This window comes from Falco cherrug, chromosome 6, assembly GCF_023634085.1.
Source record: "Falco cherrug isolate bFalChe1 chromosome 6, bFalChe1.pri, whole genome shotgun sequence".
Classification (NCBI taxonomy): domain Eukaryota; kingdom Metazoa; phylum Chordata; class Aves; order Falconiformes; family Falconidae; genus Falco; species Falco cherrug.
In genome coordinates, this window is record NC_073702.1 from 56,885,419 (window position 1) to 56,913,060 (window position 27,642).

General features: G+C 38.2%; 1 protein-coding gene across 6 annotated transcripts in view; it reads left to right on the forward strand.

Annotated features, from left to right (window-relative positions):
• Positions 1-27,642, forward strand: part of PTPRK (protein tyrosine phosphatase receptor type K) — a 412,555-nt gene that overhangs the window by 237,764 nt on the left and 147,149 nt on the right. For all 6 annotated transcript variants that reach the window (XM_055713989.1, XM_055713991.1, XM_055713990.1 and 3 more), the window contains exon 7: positions 4,866-5,159. In XM_055713989.1, coding sequence (XP_055569964.1) covers positions 4,866-5,159 — 294 coding nt within the window. The remainder of the gene's footprint in view (positions 1-4,865; positions 5,160-27,642) is intronic.

A 27,642-nucleotide genomic window follows, 5' to 3' on the forward strand; every position in this document is an offset into this window, starting at 1 on the left:
GGGGCTTCGTATGGCCAGGGCTGCACTCTAACAATGCATAGCCAGTGTAAGCCAGGCACTGAACCTCAACTGGAAACCCAGAGTACTTGAGGAAATGTGCAGACATACTTAAACAGCTTTCCAAGAAATTTCCCCAGAAGAGGAAATGAGTGATCTAGATAGGAGCTGAGTCAGTCTTGAGTCATTTGTGGAGGCTTCTCTGCTGTGCTCCCTGCAACATCCAGTATTAACTCTATTTATGTGATTTATTTGTTTGTTTCTCTGCATTGCGAAAAACTTTAAAGGAAATGTGTATTCTTTTGATTTATCTGCTTTCATGACAGTTTATGGAGTAGTTAAGACATACTGGTTTTAATTTCTGGAGGTGTGAGACTGATGTTGGGCTTTTACTGAATGAATGCTTTGTTATACTTGTAAAAATTAAGGTTTTTTATGATTACCCCTGTTGTATGTATTGGGTTAGACTGTTGATACCAACTATATAGCTTTGTGTAAGGTATTTGACAGAGAAGGTTGAACGCGCCCTCAGCAGAGGGAAGCACATTGAGCTTACAGGCTATTAGTGCAGAGTGTTAACATGTGGAGGCTCCGTACGAGGCAGGGGTGGGATGGAGAGTAGCAAGAATGAGGGTTTGCACCTGTCTTCCGTGTTCGGGCTCTGTGGTGACCAGTCCTCTCCTCCCTGTCTCCCCAGCTCCTTCTGCTGTGAGCAAGGCAACAGTCTCCTGTGACTGGTGCATGTTATGCTCAGTAAAACATGACTTCATGTAAATAAATAAGATTTTATCAAACATGCATCCAGTGTCAGCTTTTCCTCCAGATTGGAACAACTTGTAGGATTCTGGTTTCTTTCGATCTTTTTCATTACTTTTTTTCCTTCCCTGTTTTGAACTGATCTTTAACAGTGTATGATAGCCACTAAGGTACTAATGAAACTCCCTTCCTTTATTTTAGACTAAGCAAGGTGTTTAGTCTTGGAGGGCAGCATAACAGGCATATTGTCACTCAGGCTTGGTAAATAGTATTAAGCAACATAGTATGCATATGTTACTTGGGAATATAAGAAGTTTTATGCTAATAGTTATTGTAGTAATAATACTAGTGGCCTTTTCTGGTGTTTTTTTTTACTGTCTATGAATATGTAAGTATTTGCATGCAAAGTTAATATTAAGAATATGACACAACTACTTAACTGTAGGAAGACTTATAGCTGGGATTGATGCTGCATGCTTATTCTAGTCATTGGTGCCTAAATATCACAGTACATTTAATATATAATGTCATATACATACTGATGTGAGTAATGTACTGCTAGTAGCTCAGCAGAATGGGAACTTTGTACTGATGAAATGTCAGTCTTAATTTTTTATTAACTTAGCTGTGGGCATTTTATGTCAAAACCAGAAATGACCAAATACTGCAAAATGCTATGCATGAAAATAGTTTCATTTCTTTAATGTCTTGCAGATGTACAAGTGGTCTTTTTATATGGTCTTTCAGAGATCCTAGTGACCGTGCATACTGGAAGGGACTTCATCAGATTTAACACTTTCAAGCAGTGGCTAAAATATATAGTCAGAACATGAGTCAGTAATTAAACTAGTTACACTGGAAAAGGAATTCTAAATTTTGTGCTTAGCAAAGGAAGAAATGAAACTCACCATGCAAGGCCTTCATTCAAACTGTTTAGTGTGTTTTAAACACTTATTGAAATAGTGATTCTACTAATGAGCTAATAAACCATCCATGGGTTGAAATATTTTTTCATAAAATGTTGTTTAGAACCTTTATGGCTGGCTATTCATAGAGGGGTTCATGGCCAGGAGAACCGTGCTCAATGAAAATTGCTTGCTGGGAATACTATGTGCCTTAGCTACATCTGCTTGTAACAATTGAGAGGGGTAGGTAGTTTTTTGGCAGAAATGGAAGGTGCAGTTCCCCAGCTGAGTTGCAGTGAGGAGGACAGTGAGGGATGGAGGGACGTCACCGTGCTGCCTCACCTGGCTGGCGGTCTGGCTGACTGAAAGCCACAAAATGCCTTTTGAGTGGCAGCCGCCCACAGGCAGTGGGGTGGCAGGGCCAGGCAGGAGGGGGCTGCCGGGCTGGGGAACCTTGAGGCCCTGGCTCCGGAGCTGTCACTCGGCTTGGCTGAAGCTGAGTTTTTATATTGTTTCTAAACCACACTGAAGTGTAGGAGTCATTTTCTTTGGGGTTCCCTTTCATGCATCTTCTTTTTTCATCTTCCTTCCCCCCACACCCACACCCCTACTCCCCATATAAGAGGTCTTTCATTTTTGGTAGACTGTCTTCTCAGGACACTCTGAAAACGTATTATTTACCACAAGGTGGATCCAGGTTGCTAGAGTGAAAAGCTGGCAATATCACTTCCTTGATGGATTTAAATGTCATTTAAAAACTCACTGAAAGAGGGCTACTGTCGGTACGTGTTATATTTGCTACAGGAATGGCACCCAAAACATTAACAATGACTTTATTTTGTCTTCTACTTATCAATGGCAATTTTTAAACAGTAGAAGTTTCAGGTTGCTGTATATATAAAAGGAAATGATGTGATTTCAAATTATAATTGGGGAATATTTGATGTATGCGGTTATGGAATAACAAATGAGAATAATTAATAGAAAGTTAATTGGGTAACATCAGAAAAGTTTATCCTGGTGTATTGGGATTGCATGCTTCAGTTGATACTTAGTGTACTTTTGGGATTTCTGGTTGCACCTCACCTCTGGTTCTGATAGTATCTTGTATTATGAAGAATATTAATAATGCTGCAGAACAATTACTTGTTCATTTGCTGACTGATTAAAATTCATGCATAATTTATTGTAACTGGAAGAGACTTTATAAATAAGTCTCCTTGTCCTCAAGAGCTTAAAAACAAAATGCATATGCTAATATAAGAATATGCTTTACCTCTTAACATAAAAATTTAATATGCAATGGTATATTAGTCTCATTAATGTGAGGTTTTATTTGTGATAATCGTGCTCTTAATCAAAGTGTAGACTTCTAAACATAGCCTTATGCTTTAGACGTTTATAACTCGGAGTTGGTAGTGAATCATGCTCATCAACATTTATGTTTTCTGCCGTGATATACACTGGCCTTAGAATTCATTAGTTTGACATTTAATGTGTTAATTCCACAGCAAATAAACTGCCCTCGTTAAAACCAGCTGCATTTCTGAGCTTTGATGCAGGTAGGGATCTAAATTAGTTCATATGCACTTTTCTTGCCAAAATGAGGTAAAACATGTTAATAATTAATTGAGATACTTTCTAGAGTTTTGTATATCCCCAAGCAGAAACGGGAACACCTCAGAGTGTTCACCTTTTCACTCTGGGAGGAGAAAATCACCTCTGCTTGCAGCCACTATAGCACGTTTACAGATCCCCTGGTCTCCAAACTGAGTGGCTTGAGATGCAGCTAATTCAGAAAAAAATCTGCAAGAAATCCTGTTGCACCAAAATGTGGGAAAATTTGTTGGTTACAGAGCTCATAATTATACTGTTGGGAGCCAGCTCTGGTATCTGGAGGCTGAACTTTACTACTGGATGTAGAGAACCAGGGAGCTGTTAGCCAAACCACCATGCAGGGAAGGTGAGATGTCAAAGGTGGTCTGGAGGCCCCTGCGAGCCCCTCCATCACGACTCCCCCTCCACAGGCACTGTCTGTGACACTGGTGGGGTCATTCCCAGGAGGCAGAATATATGCAGTGCTTCTGTGTCTTAACTTCCCTTGTGTGGAGGTGTGAGGGGAGCCATGATAAGAAGACACCACCGCCACCACCCCCTGGAAATCTTACGGTCTGTGGTTAAATGCTATTTTTAATGTACTGGCCATCAGATCCCCTCTACCTGCTCAAGAGTTGCTGCGTTGTTAGTTCTGCATCGTTGCTGTGTGAAACCCCTGTGTGCATTGAATTTAGCATTGTTGCCTAATTAACTGAAACAAATTAGTTGAAATATGAGCCATCTGGAATGAAAATGAACCTTCCATGTTTATCAGTGGGTTCATTTTACTGGAAAAGTACATGTTGCTTGTGATTTGTTTCTTAAAATAAATCACGCCAATGCAATGTGCTGCTTCTCTACATAAACATTTCTCAGGGTAAGGGGGACCTCACCTTCCCATTTGGTCCATCGTTACCTTTTCACTTTGCAGCTGTGTTGAAATATTTAGGCAGCCAGAAGAGAAAGACAAAAGGCAACTTACATCCTATTGTTTGAGTTTCTAAATCAGTATTAAGTTACTGAAGAATAAAATATTGTATGTCGGTGCTATACATCTTTATTTGGTCATTCTCCTGGCAATTTTGCTCAGTTCTGAGTATTCTGAATGCCCGTAATAAGCACTTGTATCTTTTATCCTAATTGCTTCGGGTAGGTTTCAAATGAACTGCAGCGATACGCATTTTTAAAAATCTGTGGAGGACAAGTGTATCAATTATTGCAACTGTCAATAAAAGAAAATCAGTTATGTTTATGAAAATCTCAAGTTATTGCCAGAGTTAATGATATAAATGAGCATGAACCCAGATTTTTTTCAGAAAAAATGTTAAGAAGTAGCAATGTATAAGTGAGGTAGGATTTTGTGATCCCTCGCTGAGATTTTTAAATTGAAAAAACTAGCATTGGGCAGATGCCAGTGGTGCACCACTTGCTTCCATCAGCTGAAATTCTCCTCAGCTCTTCTTCACTGATGCCAGTTTGATTTTGCTTTTGAGTTTTGAAATCTTTGCTGACCAAAACCAGACAACTTTCTATAGAAAGAGCCCTCTACTTAATGGGTTTTGCAGCTTTTGTTTTATCACTGGCTTTTTTATGTGTGTGTCTTCCTTACAGAGCCACCTCGGCCAATAGCACCCCCACAGCTGCTGGGTGTCGGGCCCACGTACTTGCTCATCCAGCTGAATGCCAACTCAATCATTGGGGATGGACCCATCATCCTGAAAGAAGTGGAGTACCGAATGACATCTGGGACCTGGACCGAAACACATGCTGTGAATGCACCGACTTACAAGCTCTGGCACTTGGACCCCGACACCGAATATGAGATTCGGGTCCTGCTCACCAGACCGGGTGAAGGTGGAACTGGACAGCCAGGACCACCACTCATCACCAGGACCAAATGTGCTGGTAAGTGCTACTTTGGAAAAATGAAGAAACAAAACTATTTAATTATTTCGTTGGTTGGCAGGCTTGTTGGCTGTAATTAAATTTAGCAGAACTGAAGGTTTCCCTTGGCAGCCACAGGATCCCTACATTTCTGAGCCAATAAGGATTTGCTGTGTCCACTTCTTTGCCTGGTCACTGTCTAGGTGGCTCTTTACTACCCCTGGGAGGGTATGTTAGGAGACGGGAAGTCAGAAAGCTAAGAAAACATTTTACTTCTCCTCACGCAAGGAAGGAGACCTCATTATTTCTGGAAAGAACAAACCACCTGTTTTTTCACTTAGATTTTAAACAAACTTGCACATAAAGAAGCTTGCATGAGGGGAAAAAAAAAAAAGATCTGTTTAAGAAATAGAATTTTACAAAATTGTGGTGTACTTCTGCAAAATATTTCTTTTTCCAAGTAGACATGCATGGCCTGCCAGAGTCTCCAAGAAGTAAAATAAAACTACTTAAATCTCTAACTCCTAACATAAAATTGCAAATATTAATATAGAGTGGGTTTTTTCCATTTTTCGATTACCACCACCAAAATCATGTGCTGCTGAATCCTGCAGTCTGCTTCTGGTTTTTCAGAGTTCCCCTGCCTGGCCAGCACCAAGAAGATTTAAGCGTTACCAACTTGTGTTATATGCTGTTCCTTCTAAAACTATTTAAAGTTATTTTAATCTCAGCTTTCATAAGAAGAAAGATAATACCTATGTCTCATAGTTGCAGAGGAGAAAAATTATAGATTTGAACATCAGACTGGGAGGCAAATAAGCGGAAATTAAATTGTGTGGGTTTTTTCCCCTAATCTCAGGACTTTTAGAGCCTGACAGTATTTTAAAGTTTGTACTATATTAGATTTAGCACAGAGTGCTGATAACCATCTATTCAAAACTGAATAAAAAGAAAGAACTGCAGTTGCAGATTTCCATGTGTCATGTATATGTGTGCATATATAAATGAATTTTTTTTTCACGAATAGCTGTCCCACTGAAGTCTGTCACCAATTTAAGTGCTCATCTAAGCACGGATGACCACTCATTTTGTTTGGTTAAGGAAGAGGGCCAGGGTCTGGATCAGAAGTCAGAACTTCAGGTGGATTAGGTCAATAGGTATGAATCCCAGAAAATTAGATAGTCTTTTCTGAAACTGGGCCATAGTACTGTCAGAAGCTGAGGCACACAGCTGGAGCAAGACTAAAGCGAAGGAGGTTTTTTTGAATTTGTGGTCTTATTTATAATTTAGTCTGTCTTTCCTGTGAAATAAAAAGATCTGTGTGTCCATCTCAGTTAAGATGACAGTTGTTGAGATCTAAGTAAGGTTAAAACATTGATTCATTGTAGTGAATTGGTTTAGACATTGTTCTGAAAAAGTAGGAATTTGAAAACAGCTTCTCTTTTGAAGAGACTGAGCGGAGACTAACAAATCCCAAATGTTCAGGTTCTTTTTCCCAGCTCTTGAAAAAACATGCTTTCATTTACCCAGTTGTGACAGACTAAAGCTTTTTAATGGGAAAGGAAAAGAAAGGAAGTCATGTTTATGTGACTTATTTTTAGAAACCAGTTAAGGGAAATGTTATTGTGGGTGTGATTTTATTTTTAATTTGTTTTTAACTTAACACTCACATATAAGGCTTCAAAATCTAGTCTGGCTTGAGACAAATTTTCCACTCAATTTAATCCACTATGAAATGAACCAGATCATAAAAATACTTGAAAAGAAAATTCTGAACTTCCATGACAATATTACTTTAATAATAATAATAAAGTTCCAAGCTGTTTGCCTTGTAATAACACTGGTTCTTTTTATTTCATGGAAGTGAAGGCAAATAAATGTTGCTATTAAACAGTTTCAATTAGAAAAACGTGAATCAGCAAGGGTTTTTAGAGACTAAAGGATTTACTCATCCCTGATGCTGGGCTCAGGGACAGTACCAGGCTGAGCAGCAGGTCACTCTGCTGCCACCTCACCTGTCTGGAAAATGGGGACAGACCTTTCTTTTCCACAGTGTTCTCCCAAGGTTTCTGTAAGCTAACTGCAAGCCCAAGTCAATATGAATATTATTTTTATAAAATATTTTGCTTGTAAAAGGCAAACTGTAAACATAAAAATTAGTCTTCTCCGAAGAGAAGATTGATAAGGTAAAGGTAGTAATGGAATAGCTCACCCTGCACTCTCTGCTGCTGCTGGTGTTATACGAGTGACTGGCAGGTGATTTACAGTGCTATATTAGAAGACATCTCTGTGACAGTATCTTCCTTCTGGAGATTCTTAAATTATTCCTAATTCTTGTTTCTGACAAGATCACTTATTTTCCAGACAGATACTCTCTTTTCTGTCAATGTTCTTTGTCAATTTTGTCTTCCCATAAGTTTTGAATGTATTAGTTCAAATTCTGAAACAAGTTATAATTGATTATCTGCTCAGCATCAAATGGAGTGGCGGGAAACAAATGAATTTTCAGCATGAAGTTTGACTGCTCTCTGTATGGATTAAAAAGCACACATTAGCAAACGTTGATCTGATGAGTTTTTAATGTTTATGTTCCAAGTAGCAGCAATAGCAAACTCGGTGACACATCAATAAGAATAGGTTACTGTTCTGCTTTCTGTTTGTTTGATATCTAAGCAAGTACTAGTGTTGTTTTCAGAGGAAGATTGAAAATTATTTTTTCCGTAATTCCTTCAGTATTTATAATTTCATGACATTTCTTAATAACATGGTATTGATCAGTTGACCTGTCCTTTGCTGGAGATGTATCCTACTTCTGAACAATTTTTGTGATGATTGTACTTACCCTCAGTATAAGACATGCACTTTTATTATTAGGTATTTAAATCATTTTCTGACTTTCTCATAGCAAAACCAGTGCCTGGTGACTCATTTAATAAATGTTTCCGCTAATTCTAAACAAAATTTTTTTTCTAATGAGGAAATAATTCTTCCACTAATTAAAAGTCCTCTGACAGGACTGATTGTCTACCTGGCATTTCCTAGGTAGCCTGTCCTGTGCTGAAGCTGGTGATGGCATTTTGCTAGAAAACTTGCATGTTGTTTTATCAGTCTGCAATTAAAGATAGTGCTGAGCAGTCAGATATGTGAAATCACTGAGTGTTTTTAAACAACTGAAGTAAGGCTAAAAGATGTGAAGCAAAACATTATTTTCTGACGTTATCCTCCTTAATATCCAGGTGTTTGCTTTGTGTTTCCATTCCTAAGCACAGCTGATGTCAGTGCCGACTGCAGCATTGTGTTCCTGGCTGCATGTGGTTAGGCAGAAATAATTTCAAGCTGCTGATGCTGAAGGCATCTTCCTCCCCATCAGTTCTCACGAGGCACCTGGGCTTTATTTCAGTATGACTATGCCTCTTGTCTGGTGTCATTGCTCAAATTATTCACATCTCAGGCATTTTTAAAACCAAAACAAAAGGCAGAGGGTAACACCTTAATCAGAAGTAATCCTTAAGGCGGTTTTCTGTGTCTTAGGGGTATGTTGTCCTTCTGAGCATATCCTCTGTGTTGTGATTGTCTTTCCTTTGAGGGGGTGTATAAAATATGTGGCAATCTAAAATTGTCCACTTAGCCTGCTTTATCAACTGTAAGTTAGAAGTTACTCTCTTACATAGGCTGCTGTTTCTGAGTAACAGCTCACAGCTCAGTTTTATGATTAACTGATATTTTAGTGGGAAAGGAGGTCAATAGTTCAGCCTGTCCAGAGCTTAATATATGTACACAGTGGAATTGCTTGTTCCTACTTTACTGAAGTTAAGTGCAAGGATGTGATTTTCAGTAAAACATGAAGAATTGTAGAGCAGTTGGAGGAGGAGTCCTGTGTGGTTTCAGTTTTTTTTTCCAAAGGACTGAATTTTAGGAAACTGTTGCCTGTATTATTTGATTTTGATAATAAAATAAGTAAGGGGGAGGGGAAGCTTTTACAGCTTTATCAGAGTTGAGGATGGAACAATATACATTGGTGATTATGATATTGTTATTATTGTTACTGTTATTATATTTCATTGTTCAAAACCATTATCTGTCACAGAGACCTAGCTATTAGTAACAGTTAGGCTCAAGCCATGATATTGGAGATGCTGGTTCAGCGGTGCAGCACTGGTGTTGATCGCCTGCAGTTGAAGACTTGGGAGCTGGCCTGCTTTTTGCCTGCCTTTTACAAATGCAGAATGTTTGTTTCAGTTTGCCCGTCTATGACATTTAGAAACAATATACACAGAATATAGGATACTGCTGAATTCACCTCTGGGGGGGTGGGGGGAAAGCAAAACATGGGGAAACACTGAAAACAAAAACAAGGTTAAGGTTTTTGTTAATTTTCTTGGGATTTTAAAGAGAGAGACCCCAGTGATGTAGCCATTGAGAAAGTGACCTTGCATGGCCATCGGGAGAATTAAAATCTTGTTCTGGTTACATAAAAACTGTAATTGATGTTTTTAAAGGAGTGGAATGAAAGGAACGGTGCAGTATAGAATTTGCGTGTGCTGATGTGGAATGCGTACAGTGATACTTCTTCACTCGGTGTTGTTTGCCTTTTACACTTGCAGAGTGGAGGTGGAGGGTCAAAGTGGGGAGCTGGATTTATAGGCTTTGCTGTATGCTGTACGTGAGAATTTAGGATGTCGGTATGTGTGGAAATGGGCTTATAAAATTTGGTACAGTGAACATCGCAAGAGGGTTCTGGAAAATATGGCACTGAATGGATGAGCTGTGGTCTTTGTGTCTCTTGCAGTAGTGCATCTGAAATTATTTAAATCTTTGAAAGCTAATAAAAGTACAGCTACATGTGCAATTTTCATTATTTTTTTTTAAAGTGGACAGAGAAAAAATATATACCTTTATTTATATTTACTTGACAAGAAAGCAGTTACCTTAATGTTTCAAACAGAATCTTCACATTTTTCCCTCAAAATAGATATCATTAGAGACTTACAATACATATAGCTTAAATACATTTTGAGTACTTAAATTACATGGTTTTGTTACTCATATTTTTTGTTTACAAGTCAACTGCTTTTTTTTAGAAAAAAAAAAAAAAACGAACCCGAACAATTCAAACTAAATTAATGTGATACTTTTAAAATTTAAATTATTTTACATTTGTCATTGCAGAAGAATCCACATTACACCAATATTTGTAAGTTGCTGCTGTTTTTACAGGTGCGTTTGGCACTCGTGATCGTTTCTGAGCTTTTGGCCAGGTAGTGATTGAAAACTTTAAGCAGACACCAAATGCACCAGTCTCTTGTTCCATATAGGTTTACCAGTTGACTATGGTATGGGGATATAATGCCAAACAAACTTATTTAAACAATGGAGAAAGTCTGGACTAAGGAACTTCATTGTGCTCCCTTTAGGACTGAATAGCGGAATTGTTATTGAGAGAGCATCCTGTAGAAGAGCTGTCTGATTTGGGCCATTGGTTGGCACATGTGACCATGCTCTGTTTATTGTGCTGCTTTGCACTATTCAGATACTCATACCACATATAGAATCCTAATGGTGCTTATATCCATAAGAAAGAACTGTAGCGCAGCTGACTTACCTAGCAGGAGACCAGGCAGACTGCCTAGCCAAGTTTTTGTCAGATTGTGTAAAATTAAGCGTGGTATCCTCTTTTTCAAAGGAGCACAATGCTGATGAGTCAGTTGAATTGGCAGTAACTGCAAGTTCAGACATTGACCTCCTCTAAATTAGTTTTCAACTTTTTTTGTTTGCTATATTCAGCCTTGCTTAGTATCATTTTTTTGCTATTTGCAGCTGCAAGCTCCCTCTGCACTAACTGGAAACTTTCTTCCTGCGACGTTGTGAGTGCCATGTTGTACAATGAGACACGGGCTTTCTGAATTCTTTCATGCTTTATTTTTGGGATAAGCTTTGTTCATGGCTAGTTCTTTATTGTGTGGTGTTGTATGCGGCAGTAAATCACACCGATGCTCTTCACTTAGAGTTAGGGTAGCAGACCTGGGTCAGTGGGTTCCTCTAATGTGGCCACCCACTTTTCAAAGCCTCTGCTGTGTGCAGTGACCTCTTCCTTTGCTTGCTTTCTGAAGTCTCTACCAACAGGCAGGGCAGGACAAGTTACCTACAGCAAGATATGGTTATGGTCATTGACTCCTAACATGCTGGTGGGTCAGGGCTTCAGTGCAAAGTCCACTGAGTTGAGTGAGGTCCTTCAGTTGAAGTTAGTAGCTCTCTTTCTAGTGGAGGAGATTAGGTGAGGATACCACTTTGGCTGTGTGATGGAGGCTGGGGGAGGAAAAGGAGCAGTTGCCAGCCCCAGCCAGGGCTTCTGTCTTGCAAGTGATTCTTCCATCTGTCTCACCTCGGCTTGTTCGGCAGTTTTTCCCACAGCAGAGCATGCCACAGCACTGAGACCGTCATGATTTATCCAAAGTGCATGTAACTAGTCAATAGATCACACTTGCGAGAGAAGCACTGTCTGTGGCAAGAAAACGTATTGCAGTACATTAATCCACGGCACCCATTCCAGCTGTAAAAGAATGGACATGGGCAATAATTCATATTGCAGCACTTGAAAATGCTATGGGTGCACCCAGGCCAGATAATTCAGAGCCTGGTTATAGCTTCTGCAGAGTCTGCAGGCTGATGTTCACAGATTTTTGGTCTGTTTGCTTCCAAAGAATGTGACTGCAGGTTGAGATGATCTTACTCTTTCAGAAGACTGGAGCTCTTTTTTGAACTGCAACTTCTATTTTTAATTTCAACTGAAATACATATTTTCTAGTACGATTCATTAGTGTGCTTGATACTTTAATTGAGTTTGCTTTCATAATTAAGGTCTCTCAACTGTTTAGAAGCGCAGTGCTACTTTTATAGTGTTTGAGAATTGGCAAGTACCTAAACAAAACAAAGTTTTATAGAGCTGTCTTTTATTGTACTTTCCTTTGTCATTCTATTAAAAAATCAACGGAAATTTTTAGTAAGGTTTTGAAAGTTGCTCTGGTCATTGCAGCACTTAAGTGTATGCTTTTGGAAGCACACCAATTTTTCACTATTGGCAGAATAGTGCGGAGTAGGTAGGAAAGGCTGTGAGTAGCAGGACTGGTGATCTGAAAGGGTGGAAGTGGAAAGCAGTACCAGCAGCCTGTGCTGCAGGGAGGGATGTTGATGAGATTTCCCAAATCCATTCGTTATTCTTTCTCTCTCTCCCCCATATGGCTTTCCCCTCCAAAACCATAACAGAGAAACAGCATGTCATTCATACTAGTGTGAGATCTGGATAAAGTTCAGATGAACATCCTCCCAAGGTTAGGACACACTTCCCAAAAGTCCTGGTTCTTCTTGGCAAACTGATTGTTTGCTTTTTTATTTTTTTCACCTTTGTTTAATTTTAAAAGTGAGCAGCATAATTTTTTTCCTCCTACTTTTTGACTGTGTGAGGCAGAACTGAGTGAATTTAACTTTATTCATTTTATTTCTCAGTAAATCCTCCTGCTGGTGCTGAGAGGGGAAAATGGACCACGTGATGCTTTTGTATGGTATGATAATGAAATAGCTTCCTTTATAACAATAAGCTGCAGAGCATATTAAGCAGCAGCTAATGTCAAGTTATACCTCAGGTGATTAGTAGGTCCAGAATCGTAAAATGGCTTGTCAAGACTCTTAAAGTTACCTGGTTTTGTTTGCTGTTTAAAAAAAAAAAATTAATCTGGAGCGTCTCAGAAAGTTCTGGATTACTTGAAAACAAATATTGAAAATACTGACATGAAGGATCAGGATCAGCCTATTAATTAAAAGCTTGTCATCTTGACTTTAATTCTAAACAGAATAATGGAACAGCCAATACAGGGGTTGATTAATGAAGAATTAAGAAAGTAATATAATTAGAGACAGTCAACAGGTTTATAGACTACTGATCTTGTCAGAATAACTTGATTTTTTTTAAATTAGATTACAGATTTGGTTAATAAAGGCGATATTGTTCTTCTTTAATGCATTTAATTTGACACAAAGCATTTTGATTAAGAAACCAGAATAAAATCAACTCAAATGGAGAAGAACTGGCTGATATATTTAAAACTGTTTTTATGAATTAATTGAATAAACATTTGTAGTTGGGTCCTATCAGGAACAGTTCCATGTGATTTATAAGGAAAATGTAACTGTGATAAAGCTGGCAAATTGCAAAAGATTATGAAAGTGGTAGGGGAAAAAACACTCCAAAAAAGAATTGGGTTGCTCTTTTACAGTGGTTTGAATTGAGCAATACTAATTTATGTGTCAGGTAGGCCAGCTGCAGTATAATAAAAACAAAGTAGCTTTTGTACAGTGGGATAAGGAGGGGCTCAGGCCCTAGGCATGGGCTGACACAACGTAGACATCACTGACTGTTGGGGCTGTCTGTTTTTTTTTTTTTTTTTAGGGCACTGAAACTAAAAAGAGCTCCCGTAGTCCCTGGCTGTGTAAACCAGAGCAAAATTTCTTACCCTTTCCTTAGTTTTGGAGAATGTTCTAAAGGTTTTGAAGGTGCATATTTGAAGTTGCTTACCAAATCAATTTCCTCCTGACTCAAGCCCTTTATCCCCATCTCTCCAACTCCTCCCCAAATCTGTGTAGCATCCTGTTCTATAGAATTAAAGGTATAATGTTGTACAAGAGGTTGTTCTCAAGAGGATTAGGAAACCAAAATAAAAGAATTCTGGCAAAAACTTAAAATCTGGAAACAAAATAATGTTGTTAAGGTGTGACATGATCAGAATTAATACCGGTTCTAGAGATGCGGATGTGATTTAGGCGATGGTTTCTCATGTGATTGAAACTTATTTTCCTTGTTTCACATCTCCAACCGCACTGCATAAACAGCCTACCATTTCATTTTTTATACTAGTATTTTCCATTTCATATTACCTTTTAAATTTATTTTATTTTATACATTTTTTTCCAGGTCATTAATTGCTGAAAGCTATTTCATTACTCTTGGAAATGGCAACATGTTTAATTATCATTCAGATAATTAAACATTTCAGATACTAACAGCACACATTTTTCAGTTTATTACCTTTATTTTAGAGAATTATGCTCAGTGTGAGAGACTGGTGAAAATATATTTGGCAATGTACGAGTACCTTTTTTGTCTGTAAAATGAACTCTACCAATTAGGCTGAAATGTCAGAGCATGGGCTCCCACTGGGAATGCAATGTGCTGCATTCACAGTTTACAACTTGTAGCAGCTTAGATGATTACAAATAAGTAAACTAGTTCAGTGACACTGTATTTCCTTCAAGTAATGACCTTCGAAGACAGTGCTGAACTGCAATTCAAGAAACCTGCTTTTTGTTTGTGGCTGGTTTGTCACCTTTGGCAAATCAGTTCTCAAATTAGTGTCTCAGTGCCATTGGAAAAGCAGGGTTAATATGCATGTTTCCCCAGCAATTTCTCTCATGTTCATTTACCACATGGTTTTTCTTTTGTTGGGTGTTTTTTGAGTTGGTTTGGGTTTTTTTCAGAGCAAACGCTTCTCTTACTGTGCTGGCTGCAATGAGATCTTGGTTTTATCTGTCTAAATGCTTTCCACAGATATATAGTTTGTAATCAGTGTTTAGTATAATAAAGATCATATGTTAGAGAAGAAATTTTTATTTGTTCAGTGACAAATTTTGTTACTGATATGATTTTGTGGTCTTGTGGACAGATACACTCCCCCCACTCCTACCCCCCGTGAAAATAAACAAGTACAAGGGCTCTACATTCAGGTCTTAAGGGTGACCAACATTGCCTTGCGTCTGTCCACGCAGAGCCTACTCTTGGTGTTCACTTGATACAGTAGGGAGTGGGATGGGGAGTGGGAAGAATGCAGCCATCATTCTGTAGAGAAGTCAGTGGAGATCAATTTATTCTTGAACTTCATTTTCTTTTGGCTGTCTTAGCACTTGTATCTTATCCTCTGAACAGCCATAATTAAGGAATATGCTATCTGAGCATATGCCGTGTGTGTGTGTGCACCACTTCACCTCTAAGACTTCTTAGGTTGCCATTACCAAGTTTTTTTTTCCTGTTGCTTAGCTTTTTCTTTTTCTGAAATACAACCATACCCACAACCCCAGCTAGTCCTTTCCTTCAGCCATGAAATGCAATTTAAAAGTTAGAAGCAGAAATACATGTCTGAAATGTTCTGTCTAAACATTCGATGAGGGAATGAATAATAGGTTGTAGAAATTATTCACCTTGAGTAATGTGCTTGTAGAAGGTTCATAGATTATACAGTGATGAATACAGTATAAGAACCTATACAGAAAAGAAGTAAAAAGGTTCATAGATATGACTTATCTTGACTAGTGATAATTGGAAAAGGTGGTGAATGCATATTTGAAAGACAGATTAAGATGGTAGACATTTTTCATTGTCAGTTTACTGATGGTCGTATTCAGAGCATATACCCGTAGTTTATACAATGAGAAAAAAAAATACAACAGTAATATTGTATAGAAATCAGTAAACATATATAACCATGATCTTTATGTCTTACTGTGAATTATTTAGTCCTGAATTTACTAGTTGCCATGTGCTTTAAATAAAGTCAGTTCACTAACTTAGGCTTTTTTCCCCTGTGTTAATTTGATCTGGCTCCCGTGGTGGAAACAAAAGTGCTACCACTCCTCAGTATTGCCTTCACAAATCAGCTTACTGTCTCTATGTTTAAGAAAGGATTTGCAAGTTTAAGGTGGGAATTCTGAGTCTGTACAGTGATTTCTGCGATGACTCTAGGTGATTTAAAGATCTCTAGGAAACGGCTGTGCTGTGCGTTCCAAGGGGTGAGGCTTCAGCTGGGCTGCTGCACCCCACGGGGAGCAGTTTCTGTGGAAGCCGTGCTCTTTCAGCACACTCTGGAAGTCTGCCTTGTGGACAGACTTAAATTAGTAAGTGTCAGGTGCTTCTGTTGTACACTTTGTTCTCCTAAAACTAATCTCTTAGATGGTTTACATATTTTCTCAGTGGACACATATGTGCCTATGTGTGTTTTTTTCCAGCCTCTGAAGAGCAGCCATCCCACACCAGTAGTTCCATGTAAGGCTCTCAGGTGTGGTGGGAATACTTCCTTCCACCTGTCTATAAAGTAATTCAGGCTCGGAAGCAAATACACAGCAATTGTAGTAAAGAACAACAACTACAAAAAACTTGTGGCCTTTACAATATGGTTTTTCAACCCTGGGTTGCAAAAAATCTGGTTTTAAATATCCTACTATTACTCTCACCACCCTTCTTTCTGCATTTCATCCTGAGCCTTACTCCAGCTGCTGTGGGCTTGTAGGGGAGGTTAAAGTACTGCATAGCACTGACAGCTTGTGATGAAACTATTTTGTCTCTGGTGCTGAAAGTCTATTTTTTTGGAATGGGGTTTGTTGGTTCGTTTTATGCATAAGATAATTGATGGTGAGAGAAAATGGGGTACTCGAAGCCGTGCAACTTCTGTAGTAGAAGTTTTTCTCAGTGGATGTGATGGCATTTAAAATAACGTGGAAGTTGTGTATCATTTTTCAGTTTGTTTGAAATTTTAATAATTGAATCCATCTCTTTGAATTTAGCCATGTTAGGGGTTAGTCCTCTTAATGAGGAACAAGAACACAAAGGAAGGCACAAGCCTGGGTTGCTACAGAGTAAGATGCCTTGATGCTGGGGCGCTCAGCTTCCTTGCAGATGGGCAGTGTTGGGAAGCAGAGCTCTAACACAGTGGCCAGCCTGTAATGTTTTAATTTCTGCAAGTGTAACTTTTCATCCTTGGTAAAGTGTCTAGCTATTTAGCAAGGGACAAAGCATAATGTCATCATTGGAGAGATGTATTGTCAACTTGGACAGGTGATATTTAAGGAGCCTGAAGAGAGAGATGACCTGGCAGGGTAACAAGACATATCACAAGTGACTGTCTCGGAAAGAATGAGAACAAGACAGACAATTTCCATTACTTCTCAGTGTTAAGGTGCTAGCGTTATCCCCTAAACAACCACATGCTCCAAGCAATAATCATGCACTGTCTTCTTCTGTACTAATATGAAAGTGGAATTCAATCTCTTTGACACATATTGCTTCAGCTTCTGACTTGTCAAGTTGTTTCTCTGGTGGAGCTCAGCTGATATATAGTGAATGAGCTCTGTATACTGACTGAAATGGGGAGATAGTTATCCAGTTTCCTTTGAAGCTGGCTGCAGAGGTGCCTAGAATATGCGAGAAGAGAGAGGCTTTGTTCCCGGTAGCGTGTAAGTTACTGTCGGTTAGAAAACTGTGAAACCTCAAGCCCTTCTTCAAACTGGCTGCTTCTTTTGGAGTCTGTTGTCCAGTCTGAACTGCGTAGCCTGTTAGCTGTGTGCTAATTCCCATCATAGCTTGGAGAGAGGCAGTCATTCTTTTTCCACTGTCTTCCCAGGAGGGAGGGGTGGGGGAAAGAGAGAGTGAAAGCTTGTGTGTGTGTGCGTGCGCTGGCGTTTATGGCAGAATTTCATGCCTTTTTTTTTTCTTTTTTTTTTTTTTTTCTTTGCTTCTGAATATGAACCTATGTTTGCAGTAGCTGGTAGAGAGGCTCTGCATGTTTTGTATTGGTCAAGTCCTGTCCTTCAATGGCAATATTCGCTATCATTATGATATTCTGCATATTGATGAAATACATTTTATAGTAAACTTGCCTTAATCACGAACTAATAGATACTACTGTTGCAATTGCTAGATTTCTGTATATGTCAGAAAAAATTATCCTCTATAAAAAAAGAGGAAAATAAAAAACATCCTTCAGTAATAGTCATCGCCATCCTGGAACTTGCTGCTTTTTTTTAACCTGTGGTGTGGTGGAACAACCCACTACTTCAATTTTTGAAGAATTTAAAAATTTAAAATACTTGATCTGATTCAGATAAAAGGAAACTTAAATAAATCAGTATCTTATGCATAACCAGATTAAGTTTTCTAATAACCTAATATCTAGTATGCCTGTGTCTCTGTTCTTTTCATTTTAAAGCAGTAGTGTAAGCTTTTCTTAGCTGCAATTACAACCTCAATTTGTTAGGATAACTGGATTTTTTTTAGATTTACAGAACAAACTGAGGACACTTTTTCTATGGTGTGACTGCATCAGTACAGGATATGGATAAACTACCCTAGCATGGGCTGTATCAAATGGTGGGTTGTGAAGCTAATGTTATGACAAACATCAGTAGCTCACAGACCAGGCAAACCTTTCAGGATATTCTCTGATGAATGCGTAGTGGACTATGTGTGCCTATGTACAAAATGTGTGTGAGGGCTCATGCGGTAAGATGCCGATGCTGCTGCACTTAATTTTTCCTACAGTTATCAGCAATGCGTGTTCTCTGATATGCCTTTTGTGATCTAGTTTGATTATTTAAAAGCTGTGTATAAGGAATACAGGGAAACTACATACATAGCTGTATTTATTGCTTTTTTTCAGCCTGTGCCACCTGCATTAGTTGATATTACATTTTATGTATAGATTTTCTCATGTTGCCTTAAGGAAAATCATGTGTTTAAACATAATAATCATAATGCATATGTATAAGGAAATTGAATTAAGCTTGCTACTGATACCTCAAAGGGGGCAATTTTAACTTTTGAATATTTTGTTTTGCTCTCTTACTGTAATATACCTTTTGTGCATATAATTTGCTATAAACAGCAGAAAAGAACATCCTTCAAATTCTTTCACCTGAAAAGTTTCTGCTGGCAGTTAGAGAAAAAGAAAATTAATAAAAAATGCATTTTGACATTTAAAAGAGAATTATTTGCCTTAAAATACATAAAACATGCAAGCACTTAGGTTGCTTGAGTTTTCACATTTTAGAGCATTTACTCTGGCTGATGTTTAGTAGCTAGGTTAAAGCATGTGTAGCAGATTTCTGTGCTTCACCATTGTTTCATAAGCTAAATTGCATTATAAGCAATAGCTTTCCAATTCTGTGAAGGCAACAGAAATTTTTTTGTCATCAACATGTCTTTCCCTATCTTATTTAGATCTTGATTGTAAAGCCAGACACAACCAAGTCTGTTTCCCTGTGTCCTCTTACCTTTTGAACTTGCATCATCAGGGCCCACCTCATTAATCCCTAGTTCTTTTGTTGCTGTTTTGTCCTGTTCTTGGAGCAGCTGTAAATCAGTTTCTTTGTAGCAGTCAGTAACCTCTGGGTTTGTATTTGTGGTATTGCTGTGTGTGTGCTAAGAGTTAACAGCCTGCATGCTCTGTAGCTGCTGGCCCACAGGCCTTTTGCTTTGTCTGAAGGATCCTTCTGCTCCCTTGACAGTTACACACTGACAGAGCAAATCTCAGAAGTGGTGAGGCCAGCGTTTGCTTACCAAAAATCCTTCCTCCCCATCCTCTACTATGTCAGCATCAACTGAAGTCCTTATACAAGAGGACAGCTTTTCGTATTTAAAAATAAAAATAATAAAAAAGGGGGGGGGGGGGGGGCGGAGAGGAGGGAGAGAGAGGTCTTGAAATGCTCACTGCTCTGTTAGATTTTCTTAGGAATGAAGTAGTTGATAGACTTTACCATCAAATAGCTACTGAAACTCTCCTTTCCCAGCTGCTTCTAGACCAGGTAGTTCAGCTCAGGTTGCCTGACAAGGTGAACTCCGTTTCTTCCTCCACGAGGCCACTAACATGAAGAGGCAGTTCTGGCTTTCCAGGTTCTTCATGGGAAGATACATAAGGTACAGACTCATATAGGCTGAAGGGATCAGAGGAGGTGAAGAAGGCAAGACCCAGATTTAGCAGCTAAGATCTACTGTATTGGAAAGCAGGAGAAAGAGATCAAGGCACTGCAGGACACAAGAACAAACCTGTCCCTTGCAAATCCTTGCTGCTCTCTTGCTGTTGAAAGTCTGGCGTGCACTGCTGTGAGTGAGTGACAGGAGCAGGTGAGGGGCAGCTCATCCTGCTGGTAGGTTCATGTCAGGAAACAGCACGTGGCAATGAGGGATGGTATGTTTTCTCATCTGCCTTTTGCATGGAAATTGTCCAAGGTGCAGAGAGAAGAACCAGCGTGAACAATTCCTGAAGGAGTCATGGTGAAATACATATTTCAAAATCAGTCATTCTTTCTCAGCTGCTTTTAAAAAACCACAAAAAAACCAAAACAAACAAAATAAAACCAAACCCCCAAAACAATATTCTGTGCTGTGTTCAAGGACAGGAAAAGATCTAGCTTTGTTTGGACTTTGGTGTTGAATTGAAATCTTGTGATCCCCGATTGCTTACAGCAATGTCCATCACCGTTCATAAGTGTTGCTAGCAATGTTCTCTGCAAAAAGATTTGAAAGAAATAGAGAAACTTCTGCTTTGAGATTTAAAACTGTATATGTACACAAACACATAGATGTGTTGAAATATATACTAATTTCAAGAAAAAATTCTGATAGCTTTGTAAAAAAAACCAACCACTTGGTTTCAGCTTACTGAAACATTTTTATAATATTTTTCATAACTACTCAGATGGTTAGAATTATTTTCTTCAGTGTGTTACAATAGATATGAGGGGGAAAAATCCACACCTGCAGTATTTTATGAATTTGAAAAAAATAGACAAAACTGTATGTTCCTGCCAGGTATTATTTGCAAAGAAGCAGCCACTTATTTTCAGTGCGTTTTTCCAAATTGTCGTCTCTGCATCATAGTCATGTCTTGGTCTCAGTCACTCATGGGAGAGGGGTACATAAATTACACCAGCTACCTCGATGTTTGCAGCAACCTGAATTCACCTTGCTATTTCGAAACCCCTGCATTGTAAGGATAGGTGAGAGAAACAGCTACTTATTCTTAACAGTTGTGTCAGAGAATTACATTAGGAGTAAAAAGAAAACAACAGCAACAAAAAAAAGGTCATATAGATTATAAATAAATGTCTAGTAGTTATAAAAAATTCATATAAGCATCCAAGAAACAGAATTCAAAATTTGTTTTTCCAATTAAAGATGGGGATGGAAGGAACCTACCTTTTTTTTAAGATCTTTTTAAAGTTTATGGAAAGGATTTTGGAGAAAACTTACAAGAATTGCTTAAGATAGAAAATTATGCTTGTGGCCTGACTGTTTGGATATCCCAGTCAGATACCAAAGAGACTGGCTTTCCTTGCATTATACATGTGTTGTAGCAATCCCGTGTGTCAAGATTGCTGCTCATCTCTGCTGGGGCCAAGCGTGTCTGCCCTTTCTCCTCCCCTCAGCCCCCTTCGTGCATAATTTGCTTTTTAGGTGTTCTGCTTTTAATCTTTCCCAGTAGTATTTGTCACTGGTTTTCTGTTCCCATCTGGCATCGTTGGGACTGAACCAGTCTTTGGATCTATGGTCAGAAGGTCAAACTGTTATTAAGGGTAGACTCAAGTATTCCATCGGTGGTATAGCTGGTAGCTCCTGAATGCTTACTGAAAGGCACCTGCTTCTGTCTGGAGGGTAAATGGGTCAAGGCGGGCTAGCAGAATTTTTTAGTTGTTGCTATTGCGAGTAATTTCAGTTTTCCAAGTACATGTTTAATGATGTTTCCCTTGTGAGTGGTGTTTAGTGATCTCAAAACCAAGCTCCCACTGAGGCATGGCCAGTGAAAACCTGACCTTGAAATGATAATGCAAGCTGTGCTGAAAATTAATTGCTGGTAGCATTCTCTCTGCTGTTTGATTTTTAATGAATAAAGAGTTGCTGCACTTTTTAAAGTTTTTATAGACAGGATGCAAATTTGCTCTTTTTTATTTTTTTTTTATTTCAAATTGATAGCTTGGTTGCTCTTGGTGCAGATTATTGAAGACCTCTTTTAAGAAGTGTTTTGCTTTTTAAACTATCATTATAAAATAAAAAGGAAATGCAATGGTTTAATGGCCTTTAGAAGCTTACTTTATCAGTTTACAATTATACTTTCAAAACACATAAACACAATACCAATTTTGCATTACTGTAAATTTAATTTAACAGTGTTCTTAGAAAAAATTGTGCAAGTCTAATTTATGTTGACAAAGGCAATACAAAAGTATTTTGTAATAAGCAAGGCACTAATACAGCACACAAGAAATCGATTTCATATTACACTTTTGTATAATTAAGTAAAGTGCTAACTTCAAGCTATTTCTTACGACAGCCCATAAGGCCGTATTTTTTTGCACTCTTGCAGTTAGTGTTTATGTCGAAAAGCACATTTCATTTAAAAATGTTTGTTACCAAGTATGCTAATATAATTGGCACTGAAGTAATTTATCTTTATATATTTTATTATTAAGTAGAAATAATTCTGTATAGATTTTGTTTCCTTGTTGCTGTAATTTTAATTACAGTATTGCAAATATCCCACACTTGAAACATTACTCAACTTTATCTCGTCCAGACTGAAGGGATGTAAGATAAAGTCATCTGCACTTTGTTTCACCCTGTATTCCTCTCAAGCATTTGTGTTACCACACAGCCTTTTCCTCTTACTCAGTGTTGCTTGTTTTCATATACTTCCCTATTTCTTTTAAGAGTAGATTTATTAACTTCATAAATTTATCTCCCAGAAGTGAGTTAAGGAAGCCTTTGGGAAGGTCTTATCCCAAACACCCAGTCCTTTGTCCCTTTTGCCTGGAAGATAAAAGTTGAGGCGTTTTGCGATGAGTGGGTTAGTGGTTTCTCTGGGGAGGCTGTGTTTTTTGTTATTTTGTTTTTCATTTGAAAATACAAAACAAGGCAGAGGATGGAAGGCTTTTGGACTTTTCTTCCTTTCAGCCATTTTTTCCTAGTGCTGATGGCAATGAATTGGACGTGCTTTACCACTTCACATGTATTTCTCATCAGCTGGCTGAGCCTCGGGTATTCACTTTCCACCTTTCTGTTGTATCAGAATTTCAATTTCCAGTTAAGAACCTGGAAATTGAAATACGTCTATGGATGTGGACTACTGTGAATCAAAGGAAGGCTGTAGTTCTGTACTACCAGCATCAGTGTCTGCGTTTATTCCTCTCGTACCCACTCTTCTCTGTAACACCTGTCCCAAACCTTGGCATTACATATAATTTTATGGTTGTGTTTTTCTTGTGCATGTATGTCTTTTGTCCTCTGCTGACAAGGCAGAAAAAAACAAATTATTGGAAGAAGATGGGAGGCCAACCCTATCATTTCTCGTTAATAAACTTCCAGTGAAAAAGAAACAAAGAAATAACCATATTCAACATGAAATACTGAACGGAGATTTACTGTTCATTTTATTATTCAGTCGGAGTATCTTAAGTTGTGCCTGATTTTTAATGGATGTGTTCAGCACTTGTTGAAAATAAAGAGAAGAAGCTTCCCAAGGCACAACTTCCTGAGCTTCTTGTAACATGATTCTTATTTTTATTACTTGCTTTAAGCATCAATAGGATAAAAACACATGCTTGGTTTAAAATCTGACATAAACCTATTGGACACTTTATGCCCTGCAGTGGCCACAGAATTCTTGGTGTAACCAAAGCTCTGGCAAATTGGGATGACGTCAGTGCATAACAGTGCCATCAGGTATTACCTGTTAGTTTTCAAATTTTATTTAGAAACACAATCTCATTATATTTGGACTAGGTAGAAAACTTAGTATGTGGAGAATATTGCATTCCTTGGGTAGAACGTTCAGCCGATGATTTAGGCTTATTATTAATATTTAAGTCTGTTCAGCAGTTCAGCTTTCAGCATGCAAACCTTGGGTCAGAAAATTGCATATATTCTCAAAATGTAGAGACTGAACCACCAGGATTACTCGAGATGTACTATCCTATGTTTCCTGTTAGGAAGAAGATACTCTGTAATGGTATGAATTTTACTTCTGTGTTGTCTCCATATATACACAATGAAGAAATTTTACCTTAGTATGCTTCTGAAAAACCATTGGCTCTGCTATTTATAATTGTAAAATCTTTGTGTTAAGTTGGTAAGTTCCAAAAAGCCATTTTTTGCCTTTCTAAATAACTCAGTTCAGGCTGTTGAAAGAAAATCTTAAAGATAACTAGTTTGTTTTTCCTAAAGTTCCCATTGCTGCAGTGCTATTTCCACAGAAGTGCTGAAACAAGGGCATAGAACAACACCAAGGTTCAGTTATCTCAAGAAACTAATAATGCAGATAATTGAAAGAGAACAGATTGAATTACTGTAGATGTGATATAGGTAATAAATGAGTGCAGTCATTTCCTGCATAAGAAGCCTACCTTTTGAAAGACAAAGTTTGCTTATTCTACTGAAAAGTGAAAATAGCAAAAGTTAAATAACACCTTTGAGTCACATTTCCTTTTGTCAAAAATGAAAAAAACCCAGTATTCTCAAGTGTCATAAAAACAAAATAGCTGGAAAAATCAACTTCCAAGTTATTACCAGGACCTAACAACAAGTACTAATAATATTTGATGCCTAGAAAAAGTGGAAAATGCATAATAAAGTACTGTATGATATTATTGTACCAATGTACCTGATGTTTGAGAATTTAAATACTCAAATATTTTGAGCTTTTTAATTAAATTTTCTCCTTTCCAATCCCAAAGAGCTAGAGTGCTTGCAAAGCCTTATGACAGCAGCATGATGTACACCACATAAAATGGTCCCTGAGTTCTGTAATGAAAGAAGTAATGTGGGATTTGCCACATGAGTGCTTGAGGCAGCCTAACTCAGTCCAGGGGCCTCCAGAGTGTGATATTTTTTTTTTTAGAAGTGTGGAGGTACATCAATTGGATGGACATAATTAGAATTATGTGTTTTTTAAAGACTTCTGAAAATCCCATTGTGTTCCTGTACACTATTTTATCTCAGAATATTTTTCTGAGTACTGGTGAGTTTGTTCCTTAAAACCAGACAACATTTTACATGACTTAACTTGCTTCTAATAATTTTACCTTATTTTGTTGCTGTATGTTGATTGCAAGTTTTGCCTTATATCTGGATGGCCTGAGGCATCATTGACCCTCATCTTACCATTGCATCTCTCATGGATGGTATGGTACCACCTTGGCTTCGCCAGCCTTCCCTTTGGCAGGGAGAGTGGAAAAGATCACATGAGGCCTCTTTGCCTACTGCCATGCAAAGCCAGTCATGCATATTAACTGGAATCCCCCTTGTAGGCAATTTAATTGGAGCTGCTTGACTTTTTCACTGAAGAAAATGAGATCTCCTCATTGTACTGGCGGAGGTTTTTGGGGAGAGAATTGCTGGCTGACAGGCATTAATTAACTAACTGCTGGAGTGCTAATACTTTCAAGGCAATACCAAGTTTTTGATTATCTGTCTGTCCTTACCTTGGACATATATCTGCAAAAGTATATTCTGTCTATATTGTGAGATGTAACTATTTTAAAATTACCTGTGAGAGAGCAGTACAGGCCAACTTGCCTGTAAACACTAAACAAACACTAAAACTGGAATTACAGGTCAGGCTTCTTGTTCCCAGCTTCATGCTGAATCCACCAGCAGAAGTAAGTTATATTAATGTTAATATAAGGCATAAGGTCAGATTCTTTCATAACCATTAACTACTGTGTTGGGTTTTTGATGTGTTTGCAGTGATGCTAAGCCTCCTGCCTTAAGGTAACTGCAGAATCTTCCCAAGAGAGCTGGTGTCTTGACATGCACTGCAAAACCCAGAAAATTATTTGGCTGGGTAAAGAAATGTCATATTTGTGAAACAGGATCTGATGTCTAAGCTGTAGACATCCAGCTCGTATCAAACCATCTGATTTAGTCTGTAAACCAGCCACTGCCCCTGAAACTGTTCAAAGTTAATGATTGTCTGTAATTTTTTCACTGCTAGTTTAAAAATAATAAATGCACAGTGCTTAGAAACAATTAGCTGCGTAATGCTGAACTTTACTACTTTCATTTCTGTAGCATGTAGGAGATGATTTGTTTTTTTCTTGGGTTGAATTATGCTGTGCCATAAAGGACTATAATAGTACTAATTTGCTTGAAATGTAGTTGAATTTATCACAGCCAGCACAAGCTTGTATGTTTTCTTTCCTGTCTGATTTCACAAACACAAAAGCAAATAAGAATTAATTTCCCCCCTCTGTTTTTGCAGTTTCTCCCTCTCCAACCTGTATGAAAAGTTGTCTTTTGGAGCATGTTCTAAATTCACATTAGTAATACAACTTACTGTGTGTTTTATTCTTAAATACATAACAAAAAGGCTGGGTGGGTGTCTGGTGTGTATGGGGGTTGTTTATTTTATTTAGCTATAAGAGAAACTATAAAAGCATTTTTCTAATGGGTGGCATATGAAGAAAGAGTATTTCTGAAAGCCAGCCTCTTCGGTATCCACCCCAGCAGTCTGTGACAGCACACTGTCGTTTAACTATCTAACCTGCTTCCCCTTCTCACTGTAGACATTAACCTTTATCAGCCTGTAGTATTTAGAAGTTAATGGCCTGTTATACAAGTCTAAGCATTCATGGTGATGGGATATTAAGTTATTAAATGTATTTTGCTGTGTAACTAAACCTCAAGTCGTGCTCGTAAATAATCGCTTAATTTGTTAGTTTAAATTGAGCGCATCTATTTTTCTGCTTCTGTAGTCCTTGTTGTTTTAGGAGTAGTATTAAAATGCAAGTCTGGTAAACATCAGCATAAATCTCTTACCTTCCCAGAGATAGTGAAAGAAGTGTGTATCATCAGGTTTTTCCCCCTGAGAACAGAAATTTCAAAATTAACAGATTAAAGAAGATAAATTCAGTAGCAGTTTGTTCTGTCAAGACCCTTGCATGTCCCCCTCAAGCCTCACTGAATTTCATTTTACATTTTGAAAATTTTGAAGAGTTAAATTTGAATTGAAGCTAATGTTACTGACAAGAGGAAAATAGAAGCAATTGGTTTGCACTAAACAAGTTTGAATGGTTGTTAATGTGAATGACTTTCAGGCAGCGAATGTCAGAGAACAGTAGATTACTTTCTTTACCTCGGGCACTTTAAACCATCTCCTGTGGTAAGCCTGACATATTTTTTTTTCTCTTGAACATGGGAAGCAAAGTAATTGGAGTCTGGTAATTTCAGCCCGTGGCTGATGAAGATAAATCATAACGAGCTACTGGAATGCACGGTGACAATCCACATAGGGCTACTAGAACATGAACTCTCACTAATGCATTATTCAGATTTTGTTTCCTTCTGATTCATATTATAGAAGGCCCCTGAAACTGTTAATTATGAAGCCAATTGTCATTTGTTATTCTGCAGAAATTTCATGCCAGAAACCAATTGCTTCAAAATATCTTCGCTTTGTTTCCAGGACTTGGGCACCTGAGCAGCGTGCTGCTTACTTGCCGGTGCCAGGGCAGGTGCGCAGGCTTGGCTTATTTATCTGCAGGGAGCGAGAGCTCATTTGGTTGCTTCTGAGCAAGGTTGCCCTCCACCCAAAACTGGCCAACTGCTCCTCCTGGCAAATGGTGACATCATTCCATCCTGGCATTTGTTTCCATTAAGGTGTTAACTGGCGGGCTGCAGAAACTCATCCCAGGCAAC